This window comes from Dromaius novaehollandiae, chromosome 13 (assembly GCF_036370855.1).
Source record: "Dromaius novaehollandiae isolate bDroNov1 chromosome 13, bDroNov1.hap1, whole genome shotgun sequence".
Taxonomy (NCBI): Eukaryota; Metazoa; Chordata; class Aves; order Casuariiformes; family Dromaiidae; genus Dromaius; species Dromaius novaehollandiae.
In genome coordinates, this window is record NC_088110.1 from 10,358,364 (window position 1) to 10,377,173 (window position 18,810).

Genomic DNA, 18,810 nt, shown 5'->3' on the forward strand with positions numbered 1-18,810 from the left:
TTTTCATGAAGCCACGGTTATATACTGATCCTTCTGATGGCTCATTTTTACCAAGAAGTGAGTCGTCTTAACTTGTAATGCTTAAACATTAACACCCTTGTCTTCTGCTTTAGGAAAATTTTAGGTACTAGTTGTAGGAGTTAGGATTTACCACTCTGGAAAAAAGAGTATACTGTCCAATCTTGTGACTTTGAAATTGCATTTTTCTTGGTGTAGGGAGGGATGGGGGCTCACGTAATTCTTTGGATAGCATGCTGATGTGGAGGGGGAAGTTGATCACTGTATGTAATGTGAATGACCCTAGTTCTGTTTTGGTCCTGAGACTGTGTTAATTTAGGCTCCTGAAGGCAGCGTCCTTCAGAGTGAGTTGTTCAGGGTTGCTTTTCTTATATCCTGCCCTATGAAGAGGTACCCCTTGAAAAAGTTGCAGTGTAGAAAAAATTCATATAAATCCATAAACTACACTGTTTTGGTTTCAATATTTAACTAGCAAGTAATATACTACTGTAGCTACTAATGCTTTAGTAGCTTACTGATAAAGTTTAAAGCTTCACTGTCTACTAACAGTCTGACTAGGCCAATACAATTCTAATATGAGAAATCAAACTTCAAGTATTCTTAGCAATAAACTGCTGCAACTTTAGCCAGAGGAGGTATTAAGCATGGGTGTGTTCTTCTATATGTTTGGAGACAAAAGCTTTCACCAGAACTAAATTAGAACCATTTGTAAGTTAAAATGCCTTTTTTAAAAAAAAAATTATATTGTCCTTAGAGAGTTGAAGAGAAAAACAAAATGCAGGGGATTGAAACTAGCTTCTTTCAAGACATGTATTTGTGCATATACAGTGGCTAGAATTGACCTAAAGCTGACTTACAGAAAGCCTGAAGGAAAATGTGTACTCTAATCAAGATGTTTACAATTAATTTTTTTCCATATGGTGCTGCTGCTGTTTTTTTCCTCTGAAACATACAAAATGAGGCCATGTTCTTTTGTAGAAAAGTTAAATTAGTGGAAGAAAGTGAGATTACTGCTGTTAGAATTAAACATGTCCAGTATGTTAAATATCAGTTGCTATACAGCAATTTCTTAGTTTTCCTATTGTTTAACTACTACTTACATCCTCTTTAGAGGGCTCTGTATTTTATTCACTAACCCACAAGCTTCTAGTCTAGCCTTAGGTTGATGCAAGTATAAAATTAGAAAGGGAGGGTAAGGGAGTGGGGACACTTTAATTGTATAGCTCTTTCATCAAATTTAGAAGAAATACTGTAGGCTTCCTAGCTTAATGATGATTCATAAGAATAACTTCAGTTGTTGGAGTCATCCTTGGGCTTCATTACAATTAGATAGTGTATCTGGTGAACTTGCCCTTTGTGTCGGATACTAGAAACACTTTCCCAGCTTTTAGAGATTACTTTTTTGACTAAAAGACTTAGTTAAAATTCAAATATTCTAACAAATACAGCAGCCTCAATTAAACAATGAGGTATCTTTTGTAATATTTTTGTAATATGACTATCCTCCCTAAACTGTACTGAGACCCATGAAGGTGTTCATCTGTCTTCCAAAGCATTCCACCCACCATTCTACCCTTTCCAAAAATTTGCCTGCACTAATCAAGTAGGAGCTGAGAGCATGTTTATTATGCTCTCATATCAATTTAAGGAGAGAGAAAGCTACACTTAAATTATTCACAGAATTAAGTGTTCATGAACATAATTATGGTCTAAAGTTGTGTTCTATGAACTTTTCCATTAGATGTTTATTCCTGTGTTTTCTGGTTACTGAGTGACAAAGCCCAGTTTTAATATGGTAGGTTTAATAGTTCATATTGACTTAATGCTCTTCAACAATTTTATCTTCTCTTCCATGCCATAAAAAGTTTTTTTTACCCCCTATTTGAAGCTTGTGACCTCTGTCTCAAACTTGAAGTTAAGCATGACAGAAGAAAAAAATGCTTAGAAGCTAATCTATATTTCATTCTTAAGTTTCTAAATGCCATGAAACAGCTTTTCCTGTATCATTTAGCACAGTGAAGAATTTCAGTTAAAAACACTACTCTTCAGCAGAATCCAAGGAATAAAAATGCTCAAGTTCTGGAACTACTGCTGCACCAGGGTAGTCTCTACTGGACTGCCGTCTGTACCTGGAAGAATAGCAAGAGCCTTTCCTACCAGTTACTCAGAAAATACATGATAGTGAAATAAGTGTTAGGAAAACTGGGTTAGAGACACCATCACAAATAACTCCCTTAACAGAGGAAAGCTGAGGTAATGCTTACCCATATTGCATATTCTCATGTTACACTACAAGACAACTGTGCAGATAACAGTGCTTGTTAAGTCTTGTGTCAGTCATACCTGCCACCACAGGACTAAAGCTCTATGGCTTAAAATGCTATTCCAGAGTTTATAAATGTGGACTTCAGCAGGAGCTGGCTACAGAGCAGAGTAAACATGCATGAGACCAGTGCTCTCCATTCTGGTCGTATAGGTGATGTGTAGAAGAATTGCATTAAATACTTCTATAATTATGTAAGATAGCCCTGCTTAGAATATCAGATTTGAACTTTAAACTTCTATTCTTTACGTACATCTTATACTGCTCATTGTACTGTGAAATGAGCTTAGACATTAACCAACCATTTTATAAAGTCTGAGAAGTAGAATTACTTCTGTTTTTGTATCCTTCACAGAGATAGCAGGTATTTTTAATAATATACAGATCACATTGTAAGCTTTATATAAAAACATTTATTGGGCAGTACACAGCTTTATTAAGACATTACGGAAATTCTCTAAACACTTCAGAAGAGGCAAGCAAGAGCTGTCATATGAATATTCAGTAGTCAGGAGACAGACCTTTGGGCAAGTTCCATTAACTTGGTTTAACTGTTGCCTTTCCACATAGTACAGTCAGCTCACTCTAAGGGCAAAGAAAATGAATTTTAGTTCAAGCTACCAGATACATGCACATAAGCAGAAATAGAAAAACTAGCTGTTGCTAAAACAAACAATGAGCAAACACACCCTCAATCTCTGCCTCCATCTCTGCCTCCAGAGGCAGGTGCATGTTACAAAATACAAACTAGCTTCCACATCTTTAACTTGCACCACTGCATTCAAGTCTAAATACCTACAGCATCACAAACTGATTTATACTTACTTGTGTTTAGGTATATACTGGATTTCTAGTGCTCCATATGAATGTGTCCAACAACCCCAGCTATGCTTGTCTCTAGCAGAGTCACTATGTGCTACAAGATTCTGTTCAACTGTATTCTGTTTCAAACCAATTTACTTCCCTGAACCAAAGATAAGACAGTTGCTATTCAAGTGCAGCAGAGAATTAACAGGAGTTCTTACTCAGCAAGAGAACGATAGAGGGATTGTAACAAGAGCTGAAACTTAGCTGTATCTTCACAAGGCTTTGTGAATATGCAATAGAGCATGGCACTTAGCTCGTGGTAGGACAGACATTGGAGAGATTGAGAAAGATGAGTTTATGCTTCTGTCCTCCCCCAGGCAACTACCAGACTCCATATCCTTCTGTAAGCACATTTACGCTTGCATTATCGATGTGCAGCAGTTCTCCCCTCCCTGTTCCTCCCACTCCCTAGTCCCTCCCTCCAACTTATGCCAACCAAGTTAGGCTTACTCTCAGAACAATTACACATTTAAAAGTTGTGTCAGTGCCTCACATGAGAATCTAGGACTAGATGTCAATCTCTATAAAGCTTTTTGTGAATACTTACAAAAGTTAGTAGTTTTAAGCTTACCACTAAGTTATGAATATGCTGTACTGTATCTTGATTTAATAGTTGCACATCAATGTTATGGAGGTCTCCAGCAGCTGTACAGAGTGTCTAAACATGATGAGAAAGAGTTAAGATAAAAACTATTCTGAATGTTTTTACATGGATGGCCACCTTTTCTGAAGGTCATATACCTCCATGCTGTACTGCAAAACTTTAACTCCCTTTTGTTTAGCAGCAGCTCATTTAGGGATAGTGAGAACTATTATTATCAGACTATTCACCTTTTGTTCAATAACTGTTGTGAGTGCAAGAAGTAAAAAAGGTTTGATACCTGTCCATCAGCCAGGGGAATGTTTACAAATGGAACTGTTTTATCTTGGGGTACTGATTTACTTCTTAGTAACATGCCTTGGACTCTTCCACTGGGAGGTACAGTTCTTGGGACACCAGGTTGTAATCTAGCACTAGAATACAAAGAACAGTGTTTCTCTGTGGTTAACTTCCTATTTCCCGCCGGAGATTCTCAAGCATAAAGCAAATGCAAGTAGTAGGAAATGTACCCAACAGAAAGGCAACCATGTTTGCATTTTTCAAGTTCTTACAGAAGACCCCAGGAAATCAAACATCTTAACATTGCTGGAGGCAGCAGTGGCATTTACTAGCACCACTAGTAATATTTTATGACCCTGAAACACTGCAGTAACCTTCTAAGCCTGTGTTACAGGTCAGTGAACAAGCTGACATTTGGACCTCTCAGCAACAAGAATATCCACTCTCCAATATTAGCAGTAAATTGGAAAGAAAGGCTTCTTTCTTTGGAAAGAAGAAGCTTCATGCCTCAGGGCTTACGATGCGGCTTGCAGCGTATCTGTTTATTACAGCAGGAGATATTAAGAAATACTGAAGCCTGAAGCTGTCAGAGGTATGAAACATGCCTTATGCCATGCAGAACTCCTATGTTTCTTTTAGGATACAACTCTTGTTCTTATTCCCTTTCAGAATGCAAGGTTTGGGTACACCCGTAACACCCATACTCAAAAAAGTGTAATTGGCTGGCATCCCTGCTACCACATTTAGTGGCAGACACTAAAGATATTCATCCTATCTTGGTATTAATATAGATGTATATATAGTCTTAGTATTTAACAAAATAACTTAAGAACAAACCAAAAAACCTTACCTTTTAGATACCTTTGGCATGGCTTTGTAATTTGTGGCACTGCAATCAGAGGCAAGAGTCTTAACAGCCTCACTCACACTTGGAGAAGAGTGAGCAGACCTAACAAAAGAGAAGGTTTTTTTTGTTGTTTTGTTTTTTTGAAAAAGTTTCCCCCTCATCTACTTCTGCTGTTAGAGTTTTATCTACGATGAAGACAGCTGGCAAATTAGAAAATGTTAGGTGCTCCACAACAGATATCTAGCGTATATACGGTGATGAAGTTGTCCGAGTTAGACCATGATATACTGGAACCTAACATCAGAAAGAAGAGGATGAAAAGATGATTTATGTTAGCAGATAAAGAGGGCTGCAATACCTGAATTATGGACAACTAGGGGAAATCCGCAAGTTTCTCTTAGGGTGTGCAAATAGTCTCCTGGGAAGTTTCTTCAGCAGCAATCAATTTTACCAGATCAGTTCTAAAGGACATTTGTTCTGCAAGGTTAACCTGAATCCAGACAACAAGTCTTTTCCAGGTTTGGATTTCAACTAAATTCACAGAGCTTTTTGATGACAGGCATTTCCTCTTGCCTCCGCTCTCCCCACACATTTTGGAAATACTGTAAGGGCATGCTCTTGGCCCAGTGTTCGTGTAATTGAATGAATGCAGCCTTCAGAAACTGACAAGTTAGACTTCCCCAGGTGAGGCAGCCTTCCCTAGTTTGATTTTGTTGAGCCAATTCAAGAAAATAATTAAAACTGGTTAAGGTTTTCTAGTTTCTTTTAGGCACATTAAAGATTGATACATATTTCAATTGCATTTTGCATTTCTCTGAGTACAACTTGAATGTAATGAAGTAAGTGCCAGCAGGTGCAAGCATGTACACTGGCACAGGTGGTAGATGGGGAGCTTTTCAAAGAACTTCTTCATGCAGATGTCCACCAGTCTTGAATTCATTACCCCTTGTAGCAAGACTTCAATTTGGTCCACCCTGACTATAAGTAGCTCTAAGGTATTTCTGTGAACATGTATTCCCCTGATAATGACAACTTCCTCTCAGCTATACAAGGAGGCAGAAGAATTACACAACAGTTTGTAAGTCCAAACAAGAAGTATCAAAAGACATTCCCCTTATACACTCCCTTCCATTAAGCCTTGTTTGGAAAACTATACTAATTACATAGAAGCTAGATTCAGAACTGTTCCCTGCTCAGTGAGAGGTACAACTACATCTCTATCAACTCATGTTTGCTCCTTAATGGTGCTTTTATACAAGGTTCACAGCCCTACAATGCATCTGATTCAGGTTATGAAATGCATCTTATCAGATTTATTCTTTTCAGGCTCAGATCTCAGCTGCTTATTTGAAAAAGAATTTTACTCTGTGTTTGCAAGTTCAGTAAGTTACATAAGCTAACAAAGGTAAGCCTTACCTAGGAAGAGGGTTCAGCTTGCTATTTAAACCAGAGGCCAGTGAAACCAACGACTTTGTTTTGGATACCTGAAAATGTATATGTAAGTTTGCAGTTAAAAGAAATGACATTTTAAGGCACCATCATAGATAGTTCTAGGGAAAAATATTTTAAGAATTCCCTGCTGAAAAAGAACAGTTAAGTCTCATAATGCTGCCCTTTATATAGTTTTACACGTAGTTAAAGATGACAAATATGCATTCCAAGACCAGGGTTTTTATAATACAGAATCGTGATTTGTTTGTTAACACTGAAGCTTAGTATGAATGCAACAATCTTTCTAATATACAACCTTCTAAGTTGTAAGCCACCTAATAATGAAGGCCCACAACTGCGCATATAATCTTTGTGTCTCAGTTGGTTTGTCCGTCATCTTGGCACATACTTCAGTGTCCAGCTGAGCCACTACATTCCAAAGGAGGACTGAGGTGGTAAAACTAATACAGCTGTGCTATATGGCTTAGAGGTCAATCTGACAGGAATGCACAAGTCATCCAAATATAGAGACGTATGTATTAAAAGAAGTTGTGTATTAAAAAAAAAAAATTCAACAAAAATGGTTCCTCAAGCCATCCAGAAAAGACATCCATTGGCAACTCAGGAGGAAATGACTATACTGATATTTACCTGTCCGTGTAAATGTGTCACAGAAATCTAGATACCATAAATTATGAAATTAATTTACAATGCAGTTTAGTCTTGCCTAACTTCAAGCAAGTTGAATTTAAAACAATTGATTTTTCAAACAAACAACAGGCCATTGGCCTGCCTGATCATGGTTCTAGCAGGGTTCATAATAGGTCAGAACTGATTAAACCCTTGTGTTGTTTGTCTGGGATAAACTTACTTTTTTAGATATTTTGTTTGCAGAAATATGCTTGGCATCTTCGTATTCAACAATTGTAGTTACCTTAACTACAAGACAGACAAGGAAAATAAAAATCTTACGAAGAGCATAAACATCCCCTCAAACTCATTTGTGTGAGGGCTATTTGCCCACTGACAGCCACATATCAGTTTTGATATCTGATGGTCAGTTGCCTGGCACCAAGTTCAAAGCAAACTGTATGTGTTTGTCACAGCCCATGACGCACTGGACAGTTAGAAGACTGGATAACCCTTTAACCCCCAGTCAAAGTTAAATTACATCTCAGTCACAGTGTCCTTCTTACTGCATATTTTGGAGTATGAAGAGAAATGATATTCTCCTTACAAACCTCAATGGGCAAGAAGTCAAAGCAGAACTTACCAGAAAATATGGATGACATTCCTAGCTCTTCTGCTATTCTGTAAGGCACTGGCAAGTCACTTAAATCTGTCTCTTCTCACCATTTTTTCAGTGATAAATCCAAAGGGCAGATACTCTTATCACATGTTTTAAAGTACCTAACTGCATAGCTCTTGATCCTCCATACAGAAAGCTGGGGGCAGGGGGCCTCTATGCTATACTTCTAGTTACATGCTTTTTCCTCTCCTATTCCTCTGGGGCTTAACATTCACCTAGCCAATGCTCAGCCCACACCACTAAATGAGAGAAATATTTAAGAGCCAAGCTACATATTAATAGATTGACTTGCCTTTTTTGCTGTTGGTCCTCATCAGTTTTGGATTTGGTATGTCTTCTAGAGAGCAGTCCGTCTATAGAATATTTAGCAGACAAGAGGAAAAGTCAATAGATTCTGCACAGTAAATGCATGTTATCCTAACAAAGACAGTGAACCAAAAAGGACATAAAACTAAGGTACAGAAGTGGGATTGGCTAAACACCAGTTTATTTTTCATAAGCATACACAGTGCAAGAAAGGAACAGACAGTAAAACTCTGAATTTGTGCCTGCAGATGACCCTAAACCTCTAGAGTAATGTTCGTAACTGCACCATGACTGTCTGTCTAGCCTTTTCATATCATCTTGTATTTAGACAGAAGCCAAGCAAGAACATTTCTCTTAAATCCTCACAGCAGAGGCAGAAGATTTCTAATGCTGTAAGCTGTGATAAAATTTGAAAACACACACTTACCACTGCTGCAGCAAGAGCTACTTCCTCCCCTCCTTGCAAATCTGTAATACAAGAATATGTAACTTGTTAATATTCTATTACTTGCTTAATTATGAACTATAGGCTCCTATCTTATAGAATAGGAAACTGAACAAGTAATTCAGGAATACAGTTGTTTAAATAGTTAACCTTAGCTGGGGCATTTGTAGCATTTGAACAAGAGTCAAGTAGTATAGGACAGTCAGTTTTGGAATTCCTTGAAAAAAACAAAACAATAACAAGAAAAAGTTAAAAAAAACCACAGCTCATTTCAATGTGCTTAATCTTTAAAAGGATATGAAGCTTAGTCACACAGTATGTAACCTGAATTTAGAGGAGGAGGAAAAGTCATACATTGTACCGATCAAAGCTGAAAACTTCTGTCTAAAAGTGTTAAGAAAGACATCAAAATACATACTCAGCAAAAGCTTACAGTAATCTCAAGGTCTTCAAGAGTCTTAGGTTTGATCTTTGCCTGGCCCCTGCAAGTTTCAGCTGCAAGGTAGATTCCAGAAACATCAGTTCTCACCAGAATATACATCTGATGCTGACTGTCCACCACAGCTTAAACTACTGCATAAGTACGAGGTTAATATTAAAGCTGTTTGTTCATCATCATATGTAAACAACTATATGATTAGGGCTCATTAGTAAAGAACTTCAAATTAAGAAAAGTACAGAATAATCTCAGTGGCAAGGATGAACAGATTCTGATGGAAAGAAGTGCTTGTTTTTAAGCACAGGAACAGCTTACTAAGACAAATTAGTTAGTCTTTGTCTCTTCAGACTTTAAATAAGATGATTTATGAACATACATAATAAAAGAAAGTACAGACTTCATACAACATTACCTACTAATGCTATACCCTGCATTACACAGGTCAAGTGTAGCTGATCAAGAGCGCCTACTGCTCATCTGCAACTTAATACCACTGCTGATTAGCCTAAAACATTTAGCAGACGTAGCAGTCTTTCTTAAAAAGTCCCTGAATTTACAGGTTTCCTTGTGTTAGTCAAGAGTACATCAAGATGCAGTGCTGTCTACATTGCTCACAGACATCATCCCATCATGAGCACTTACTAAGCAAGTCTTTTCTTTTCATTTTTCTGATGGCAATTGGCATCTTCAGCAACTCCACTGTAAACGCCTTCTCAGCTGTTTGCAAAAGCGAATCAAGTTCTTTCTTCATTTCCTGGATGTTTTCCTTGGCTTTAGAAAACAAAATAAGCCTTTATTGCCACACGTGCTACATATCTCCAAGGGTAAGTACTTTTGGATCGCAGAGAAAGTTAAAATAACATCTTGCCTAGGGCAGATTAAGTCAGAGTGACTCAAAGCAAGCTTCCAGTTAACCCAACTCCACATATTTCAGAGCCACATTGATAAAGAAGTCTGGGTGTCTGAATGACATTACCAGGCCCACACAACATCACCCGCTTTGTACAGACGCGCTAGGGGCACACAAGCGACTAACCGCAAATCGCATGTGGAGCTCTTAAATGGGGTGTGGGGGGGAAATATGGACACAAACGGTTACTTTGCTACCGATGCGGGGGAGGGGGCAAAATAACCGTTATTTTTGCCACCGAAGGGGGGGGAATAAGGGGGGGGGGGGCAAAATAACCGTTATTTTTGCCACCGAAGGCGGAGGCTCGCGGTGCCCTGGGGCCCGGCCCGCGGTGAGGGGGCCCGGCCCGCGGTGAGGGCGCCCCCTCGCGGCCCAGCGGCGCCGCCGCCCCCGTCCCCCCTCCTCCCCGCCGAGCGCGGCCCGGCGCCTCGGCGGTAGCTCCGCGCCCCAGCAGCTACCGGCGCCCGCGAGGGCGGGTCCCGGCGCGGCCTCCCGCAAGCGCCGGCGCGGCCCTACCCTGCTGGTCGAAGTCTCTGAGGAAGAGCGCGATGCGCTGCTCCTTCTTCTCCCGGGAGAGGGCCCCGCGGTCGGGCTCCACGCCCGAGTCGGTGCTGCGCCGCTTGCCGGCGCCCGGCGGCGGCCTCCTCAGGGGCATGGCTGCGAGCCCGGCCGCGCCGCTCCCGGGGCGCCTTTGTAAAGAGCGGGGGCTTCGCCCTCCCCCCCGGCGCCCGGGGCGGGGTCACCCGCCGGCGGCTGAGGCGAGGGAGCCGCCTCGGGGGGGCCCGGGCCGCGGCGGCCAGGAGGGGAGCGCGCTTGGCGGGGGGGTCGCGCAGCAGCTACACCTGCGTTTTCCGGACAGAACCCGCTTTTCCCTGACAGAAAAGAGAAAAAAACCCTCCTGTTTGTGTGTTAACGGCTTCGAGACAGCTGCTGCTGACCTCGAGGCCGCGCGATAAGGCCGGTGGCGGCGGCCTGCGCGCCGCGGGGTGAGTAGCAAGGGCGGGCGCGGGGCGCGGGTAGGGCTGATGCGGGGACACGTCTTCTCCTGTTGGGAAGAGCCCGTTCGGGGGCTGCGGGTCTGCAGCCACTGGTTTTGCAGCTCTTTAGTGAACAGAATATCCAGTGTTTCAAAGCTAGCGAAAGTAACTAACCCGTTCAGCTGGATGCCAGTTGGTACAGTTGGTCTAAATTATAGCCAGGTAAAGACCATATTTAATAAAAACATAATAACGTGGAGCGTTAGATTATTAAGACTATCTATACTTACTATTTAATACACAAACATTCACAGCCATCTCCTTAAAAACAGATTTCCTTGTAGAAACTTACGATTTTATATGCATGCAAATAAATCCACACCAGAGGCTTCAGGATGTTAAGTTTTGTACAAACTCTATTTGTTCAGCAAGGACCAGCATGGAGAGCAAGTGGGATCATGTTTTAGGACACTCGGGTTTTTATACAGTGAAGCAGTTTGTGCAGCAAGCCCTCCAGAGTGGAAAGCTTTCTTCTGTATCTTCTTGTGCTTTAATACAATGTCAGTATCCACTGAACCAGAGGGGACACGCTACATCACTCAAACAAAAACCAAAGCTGTAGAAAACCTGACTGATAGTTTATAACATAGCCTTTTTATATCAGACCATGCTCTTGCTTGTAAAAAAAAAAAAAAAAAAAAAAAAAAAAAAAAAAAAAAGACAAGCAGTGTAAGTTTCTGGTCCAGAAAATATTCAAATACATGATACAAGAACGTAAGTTTGCTTTTTTTTTGGTGCTGGTGGCCTATGCATATACGTTTAAGGAAGCAGGAGTACCTTCCTTTTCCCTAAGCTTCATTTGCTTTTGAGTTATCAAACAAACACCGCTGAAGGAATTCTGAGGTGCCACTGCAAGAAGACAGATGGTGTTGCTCAGTAAGTTTAATCTCATAAAAACCTTGTAAAAAGTCCTTATAAATAAAGAAACAACCGACAATACCAAACAAACCTCTCACCAAACCCTTCAGTTGATCTTCCTTAACCGATTGATCCTTTCTATGAAGAAATAAATGTGGCTTGGTTAACTCCTGGTTACAACTCCTTACAGAAACAGATAAGATTAATTAGGAAAATAAAATGTGCCTACGGCAATCTCTGTAGGTATTGGTAAGAAATAGTTTTATGATAACAGGTTTGACAAATTTTGAGTCCATAAATTGAAGCAATACATAAATGAGATGATCTGGAAAGTATGAGTTCAGTCACGTACATGAGTTAAAGTAAATACTAGTTTAAACATGGAGTTAGATGCCTTACAGTGCAGTCCAGAAAATGTTGTTTCAGTGACATAGGAAATGGAGAACTATTACTTTTTTTAAATATGTACTTTATTATTTGGAACTCTCATACATCTAAAGTACCATAGTAAGGAGCACCTGTAGGAAAAACAAACCTAGAAGCATGCATTAGAAAGTAAGGATTGTCTGTTATTAGTGAAATATTTCAGACATTGAAAATAAGCCTCTTAGCTTTATAGGATTGTTCCACAAAAATGCACATTTACCTTATCACAGTACATACAAATATTGTGGATGGACAATAGAAATCACCACCCTTCCATGTATGATGCATCGAAAATAAAGTGTTACCCTTACAATGGCTGAAACATAAAAGGCACCATCAGAGAATGTTTAGAAAAAACTCAGTTTATGCCATTATATTTTGATTTAAAAGTGTAAGAATTGCTGTCCTGACTTAAAACAAAAAGCCTTTGACACTTGTGAAGTATCATTAGAAATCTGTAAACCTTTACATTTTTGCCAGGAGTATCAGGTGCAAATGCAAGGCAAATATAAAATCTATTGACATATTAGATTACAAATACTACCCCATGAAAAAGCTGTAGTTACAAAAATATAAAAAAATATTCTAATTCCTATTGTTAGATCTTAGCTTCAATCTACATTGCATTACAATTCCAAAGCCAGATCTGATTTGGACACATTCCTAGAACAGGAAAGTGCTGTTTGTCTTATTTTTACATCAATATTCTGAGCTCTTACTACATTTTTGCTTTTCAGATTTGTTTTATTAGTGCATATTAAGGATGCCAAGTGGAGAGTGCTAGCAGATAAAAGGTTATATTTATCAATGGATAGTAGCAACATAAGGGTTCCCAGTCTGTTGTCCTCCAAAGATAAAGGTAGAATTTTTTTCTCAAAGCCTCTGTAGTGACTTTGTCTACCAGCAAACCAGTTTCATTTATGAACCTCTGTCCACTGGCAGATGATTGAGAACTGCTAAATTCTTCCTTACAGCCTTCAGTAAGGAACTATGAGAAGCACACCTACTGCCAACGCTACTTCATAGGCTAGTAGCTGCTGTTGTAAGGATAGTTATTGGCAACATCTCTTATCTTAATAAATTGGCATATCTTTTATTCATGATTCTCTAGCCCTTGGCTTTAGTAACATGGATCAGCACAGCATGCTGAACCAGCTACAGAGGAAGCCTAACAAAGTGCTAGTAAACGTTAATGAGTTTTCTTCTAAATAATAATTTAAAACTAGTGAATAGATTAAATGACATACTCCTAATGAAGAAACTTGCTAAAATGCTGAGCCTAAGCCTGACAAATATTAATGCTTTCATGGCTGAATACTGGAAGCTATGTTTCTTCAGTCCTTTATCTGTCCTGGCCGAAGGTATCCAACTTCCAGCTCTAGCAAGACTGAAACTGTCTTCCTCTATGCAGGGAAACTAACACAGATAGTAGAATAACACAGCTGTACTCTCAGATAGGAAGCTGGTTTAGTTGCGTTCTCAGACCATTCAGCCAGCAATATGACTGTGGAAGATTTGAGAGTGAGGTGTATTATTGTCATCTTTATGCTAGGTGCAAGACATTTGCCTTTTAAATACACCTTTTTCTTCATTAGACACCCCCCCACCAGCATTTCCTCTGATAACATTTGTTAGCTGTTGCCAATTCAAACTGGATTTAAGCCAGCCAAGTCTTCCAGTCGTGTGGTTCTGAACAAATGCTCTCCATTGATAAAGTGATTTGGAAATAGTATTTCATTTGACCCTATTTGAAAGGATCGACAATACTCCTATCTGCTTTGAGATTAGTATCTTATTAGGTTCCATGTATGTAAAAGATGTGAATAAACAGGAGACTCACTGGCTTTATTATTTGCCAGATGGCGTTGTTAAGAGAAGTGTTCACTGCTCTCATCTTATGCTGGCAGAATCTATGTTGAATAGCATAGGAATAAGAAGAGCTAGTGTCCCTTGTTATTTTTCAGTTTCATAAAAATAGGGTTCAAGAAGATGTCATGTTCACTCCTTCTCTGATCAAAACTCTGTATTGCACTCAGATTATGCTGCAATGGCAGGACTTTTTTTTTTTTTTTATAGAAGTTCAAAGGTATCCAAACACATCTGCCAAAGACTTTTTTTTTAATAAGCGTGCTGTACCTACATGTGTTATCAGATTTGGAAATCACTACATACTTAACAAAAAAAAAAAGAGACAATAGCTAGGCCTTTGAATTTTTGTTCAGTAGAATTTTAAGTTGGCAAACATGTTCCTAGCTAAACAATTGCTCTCAGCATTTCTGTTTCATAAAAGACCACAACAGTAGTAATTTTCATAAGCAGCTTCCTTCCCCAGCCAATTGAGCCATAAGTTCAAGAATGTAACTTCCAGTCAAGGCACAAAATCATTTACTGACTCTTCTACTGCTTTCTTCACATTCTCCTCTCCCCCTTAAAAGAAAAAAAGGTGTAACAATGTCTTCTATATCAGACATTAAACTTAATTGTCCAATAAGTTGTAGCAGTATCTGAGATAGGTTCTATCTATTTTGAATTTTGTTAAATTAGATGAACAGCACATTCTCAGCACATCTTTGTTCATTTTCTGCATTTGCCTTCAAGGGAAGGGGATGGTAGGAAAAAGCCATAGCACTTTCATGCGTATTTTTCAAGAAACTTTATGTGGAAGTCTTTCACTTTCTCCAGTAAGATCTTCAGCTTCTCTACTGGAGGAAGAATGGTCATTCTGAAAAATAATTTTTAGAAGAAGAAGAAAAAAACACATTATCTTCAGAACAAATTAAAGTGAGATGCTTCCACAGATGTTGATTTACGTTAGGAGTCAACTAGTACTATGTTAAGTTTAATATCTGCTTTGATGCAATTCTCTTATTTTTCTGCATTTATGATCTAATTGAACTATATTACTAAACTGTAACATATGGTTTCAATTGGTTAATATACAGGAATTCAAAAATTCATTTTTGTTGAGTGATAAAAAGGGTATCAGTAAGAAATCTCAGCAAGTCAGTTTCCATTTTTGGGGCAGTTATGCCAACTGATACTCAGCTTTGTGATCTTCAAGGGCTGTCAGTTATGAGTAAATGTAAATGTCTTATTGAATTGAAAACTAGATTCAGAAGCATTAAAATCCAAACCTGCAATTTTTTAGTCTCTTTTTTCCTTCTTCAGTATAATCTGAAGATCAAGTTGAGTTATCAGACTGTTTGCAAAAGCTAAAGATAGTGACGATGCAACAAAACATTTTCTCACACTGGTACAGTATTATCTCATTTCTGGACTTGCACCCGTTTAGCAGGAGAAGATGGATGCACATTTTTTTCCTGGAGTGGCACGCACCCAGACACCTAACCCAGCTATCTGTGTTGCAGAACTAGCGTAACTAAAGCTACCTTCTGTTCTGTTGCTTCAGCCCAGGTAAGGCTGAATTCCGTGATAAATTCCAGCTGTCAGTGGCTCAGCTGGAATATAGTGCTACTTACTGGAAGCAAGAGCAATTGAGTTTATGTTCACAGTCTGGGCATTAGGTTTTGTCCAACTTCTTGTTTCAGCAAAGTGAAGGAAAGTTATTCAGCATATGCAAGGGGCAGATTCAAAGCGGAAGATATTGCAGCTGTCACACAGTTTCTCCGTATGGAAACACTGATTAACCCTACCCCCTCACCCCTCTGGAGAAAGCGGGGCAAATTTTTTGAGGCCTCAATCAACTTTAAAGATGAGAATATAAGCTATTATTATTGTTTGTGGAGAAGGCATTTCAAATGTCGAGGAATAAAAATAGAAGAAAACTATGTTGGCAAGCTGGGAAAGCACCATATAAACCTGAATAGCTCACTGAGCAGAACACATCATCTACCTAGTTTTCAGACCCACAGAAAATATCCAGTAGAAAGTGAGACAATGTAAATGAAAAAAAAAACCTTATATTTAATCAGAAGAGACAGTAGTAGGATGATACTTAGCTTATTACAGTTCTGTTGATTTTAGCAAATAGAAACTGTACCTGAAATGGTAGCTTCCTTCCCTTTGGCCAAATCCACTTCCAGGTACGACACAGATTCCAGTCTCTTCCAGAAGTTTCATGCAATAGAACATGTCAGGTGCCATTTTATGAGCCTAAGGAAGGGATGTCAGCTTTGGAATTAATGAAGTCGAAACACTCCAAATATATATAATTTCATGGTTGCTTTTCTTCTTGAACTCTTCTCCTTCATTACTAGTTTCTTATTTTTTCACTAAATAGGTGAAGAGCAATTCCTAATGGTAGAGTTCATGCTACAAATTAAATAGCGCTAGTTCATGGGAATGAAGAACCTACACAAAACATTCACTTCAAAGCTCTTAGATATTTTTATTCTTCTCCTTGACTGATTTGTAGCCAAATGTCTCAAAATCATACGTTCAGAAATCTAAGGCACTGACATTCAACAATTTGAAATTAATTCAGGAGAGGTGCGTTCCAGTTCTGTTGGCTGTTTTTATTTTTTTCCCCTGAAGCATCTTGCTGACTAGAAAGTCCCCTGAGTAATAACTATGGAAGTTCTTAAATACACGCAGGTTGTATGCCTAATCACATAATCAGCTGGAAAAAAAGTGTCCTATTTTAATCCTCTGCTATGCAGATATTGTTCCCTTTAAAAAAAATGAATGTTATGCATTAGGTAATAGCGCTCCAGTTAGGAACTGAAAGACTTGTCATTTAGTGATATACTTTACTGACCCAAATATGAAAAAGGTTTTGTACAGAACTCAGATCTGTAAGGAAACCTCCCTCCGTCTCTCCCTCGCTTGCTGAATGTGCTCCTCTTGCAGGGGCAGTAGTGCGCAGGCGTTCCGAATCCCAGTCATACCTCCTGCCTTACCGAACCTGGGTAGGGGCAGCAAACTGGAATTTGTACAGCTCCAGCTACCTGTCCATCCTATTACTCAATCTTACTAACACTAACCTCCTTGATTAATTTTCTCAACCTAGAAGCCTCACTAATGAGTCGAAATGTTCTTTTTTGCTTCCCTCCCTTTAAGTAAAGGTCATGTTATATTTAAGATCATACATAGTGAATGAAGTACTGCTTTTGTAGCTACATGAGCTTACTCTGTCTGGAATAAAAATTCATCATTAAAAGTGGCAGGCACAAGTGCGTGAAGATTAAAATGGAATGGGGAAAAAATGACCGACTGACCTTTGCTTCCTCAATGGCTTTGGAAGGGATAAAGATCCGGGGGAAAGCATACATAGCTCCTTGAAGTGGATTGCAGTGAACTCCTGGTACCTTGTTAAACATGTCTTCTGTTAGTTTGGCCTTTTTGGCAAGATTGTTCAAAACAGACTCCTTTTCCTGTTAAAAAGGAAGGTGCTGAGACTGACGTATTTCAAGTGGCAATAAAATTGCTGGAGAAAAGTACGATGCCTCAAGAAGCCTACCTGGAATTAAGCACTTCCAGGGATTTCCTGAGCTTTTAGAACAAATGATGTTTTACCTAAGTCCAGTCTTACTCTTACAGACAGCAATGCAGAAAGGGACCTCTTAACAGTACAAGTTAACATAATTCATACTACAGCAGATACACACTCTCCAAGTGAGACTAACTTTTGGGAGGTAAGGTAAACACAGTTTACTAGCAAATGTGTTGCTCTGTCTGCTCGATTTGCAGTTGGGAGGAGGGAGGGAGACACCAGACAACATTTCATGGGTTCTATACACATTCAGTCTTTTTTTTTTCTTTCCTATGAAAGCTACCTATAAAAAGGTAGTAGATGAGGCATTTTTTAAGGTTACTAGCACAGCCTTTGCCTCAGAAGTCCAATTAGCCAGAAACTCGGAAGAATCATGCTGTCTCCTGTATTTTTGCCTATACTGGCGGAGTATTTGGGAAATCTGAAACTACAAAGTGCTGTAGACAAGCAGTAACCTGCAGGGGTCCCTGTATCTGCGTGCCCTGTTCTTACATTCTTCTTCAGAGCATCCACTCTTGGATGTTTGTAGAGACCAGGTTAATTGAACCTTTGGTCCAACTCAGTACTGTAATTTCCTAACCCAGATTCAGTTCCATTTTTACAAATGAGAAACTGTATGTGTACTTTAATCCAAAATACCGTGTTGCTCAGCATATAAAGGCATTACATACCTATGAACAAAGCTGGCTTTTTAACTGCATTTGAACTTACATTCCTACTTAGATTTTAGTCAAAGCAAATCTTAACTATTTTCATGCTAAACACAGGAGAAAAGCTAAACTTAGCAGCAGGAAAGCTGATTTGATAACACCTTCTTAGCTTTTTTTGGCTCCTAAACCAACCACAAAAAGAATAAGAAATATTTTTAAAGGTGGCCATATTGAGTTAATTTAAAATACAGTTCATAGTTCTGCAGGCTGGTGTTACTACAGGATTCTCCGAGAAGAAAGGAAAAAAGTCAGGTCTCTGTGCACGTTTTGAGTTCACAATATTTAGCATAGGTTTAGGAAATGCACGAAAGAACAAGCATGTTACAGCTGACCTTTATGAACTGGGAATAAGATTCTTCTCCAGGTACTGGAGGATTCACTACAATATCCATTGCTGCTTGTCCTGAGACTGGAGGACAAAGACGAACAGAAAGAAGCTTAACAAGCTGTCCTTTAATTTCTGGATGCAAGTTAAGGACCTCCATATAACCTCCTCGGTAGCCGCATCTATGATTAGAGTGAGCGGAAAAGATCAGTTAACCTGGAGTATAT

General features: G+C 39.3%; 2 protein-coding genes across 3 annotated transcripts in view; both read right to left on the reverse strand.

Annotated features, from left to right (window-relative positions):
• Nucleotides 1-2,731: 2,731 nt before the first annotated feature.
• On the reverse strand, nucleotides 2,732-10,908 carry LOC112984356 (borealin-2-like). Of its 2 annotated transcripts, XM_026102178.2 has the most exons (10): nucleotides 10,292-10,904; nucleotides 9,508-9,636; nucleotides 8,409-8,449; nucleotides 7,968-8,028; nucleotides 7,238-7,305; nucleotides 6,352-6,419; nucleotides 4,939-5,037; nucleotides 4,090-4,222; nucleotides 3,780-3,866; nucleotides 2,732-2,926 (listed from the first exon to the last, which is right to left on the reverse strand). In XM_026102178.2, the coding sequence occupies exons 1-10, from the start codon at nucleotides 10,428-10,430 to the stop codon at nucleotides 2,879-2,881; spliced, it is 873 nt and encodes a 290-aa protein (XP_025957963.1). In that variant the 5' UTR covers nucleotides 10,431-10,904; the 3' UTR covers nucleotides 2,732-2,878. The 2 variants fall into 2 exon arrangements, with proteins under 2 accessions (XP_025957963.1, XP_025957962.1); XM_026102177.2 differs by having other exon boundaries at nucleotides 2,732-3,866; nucleotides 10,292-10,908.
• A 242-nt stretch (nucleotides 10,909-11,150) lies between these two features.
• The window catches only part of GPT2 (glutamic--pyruvic transaminase 2), a 31,515-nt gene continuing 23,855 nt past the window's right edge, over nucleotides 11,151-18,810 (reverse strand). The window contains exons 8-11 of the mRNA XM_064519596.1: nucleotides 18,591-18,765; nucleotides 17,274-17,429; nucleotides 16,097-16,209; nucleotides 11,151-14,818 (exon numbers count right to left, since the gene is read on the reverse strand). Of these exons, the coding sequence (XP_064375666.1) occupies nucleotides 14,728-14,818; nucleotides 16,097-16,209; nucleotides 17,274-17,429; nucleotides 18,591-18,765 (535 nt within the window). The 3' untranslated portion in view covers nucleotides 11,151-14,727. The remainder of the gene's footprint in view (nucleotides 14,819-16,096; nucleotides 16,210-17,273; nucleotides 17,430-18,590; nucleotides 18,766-18,810) is intronic.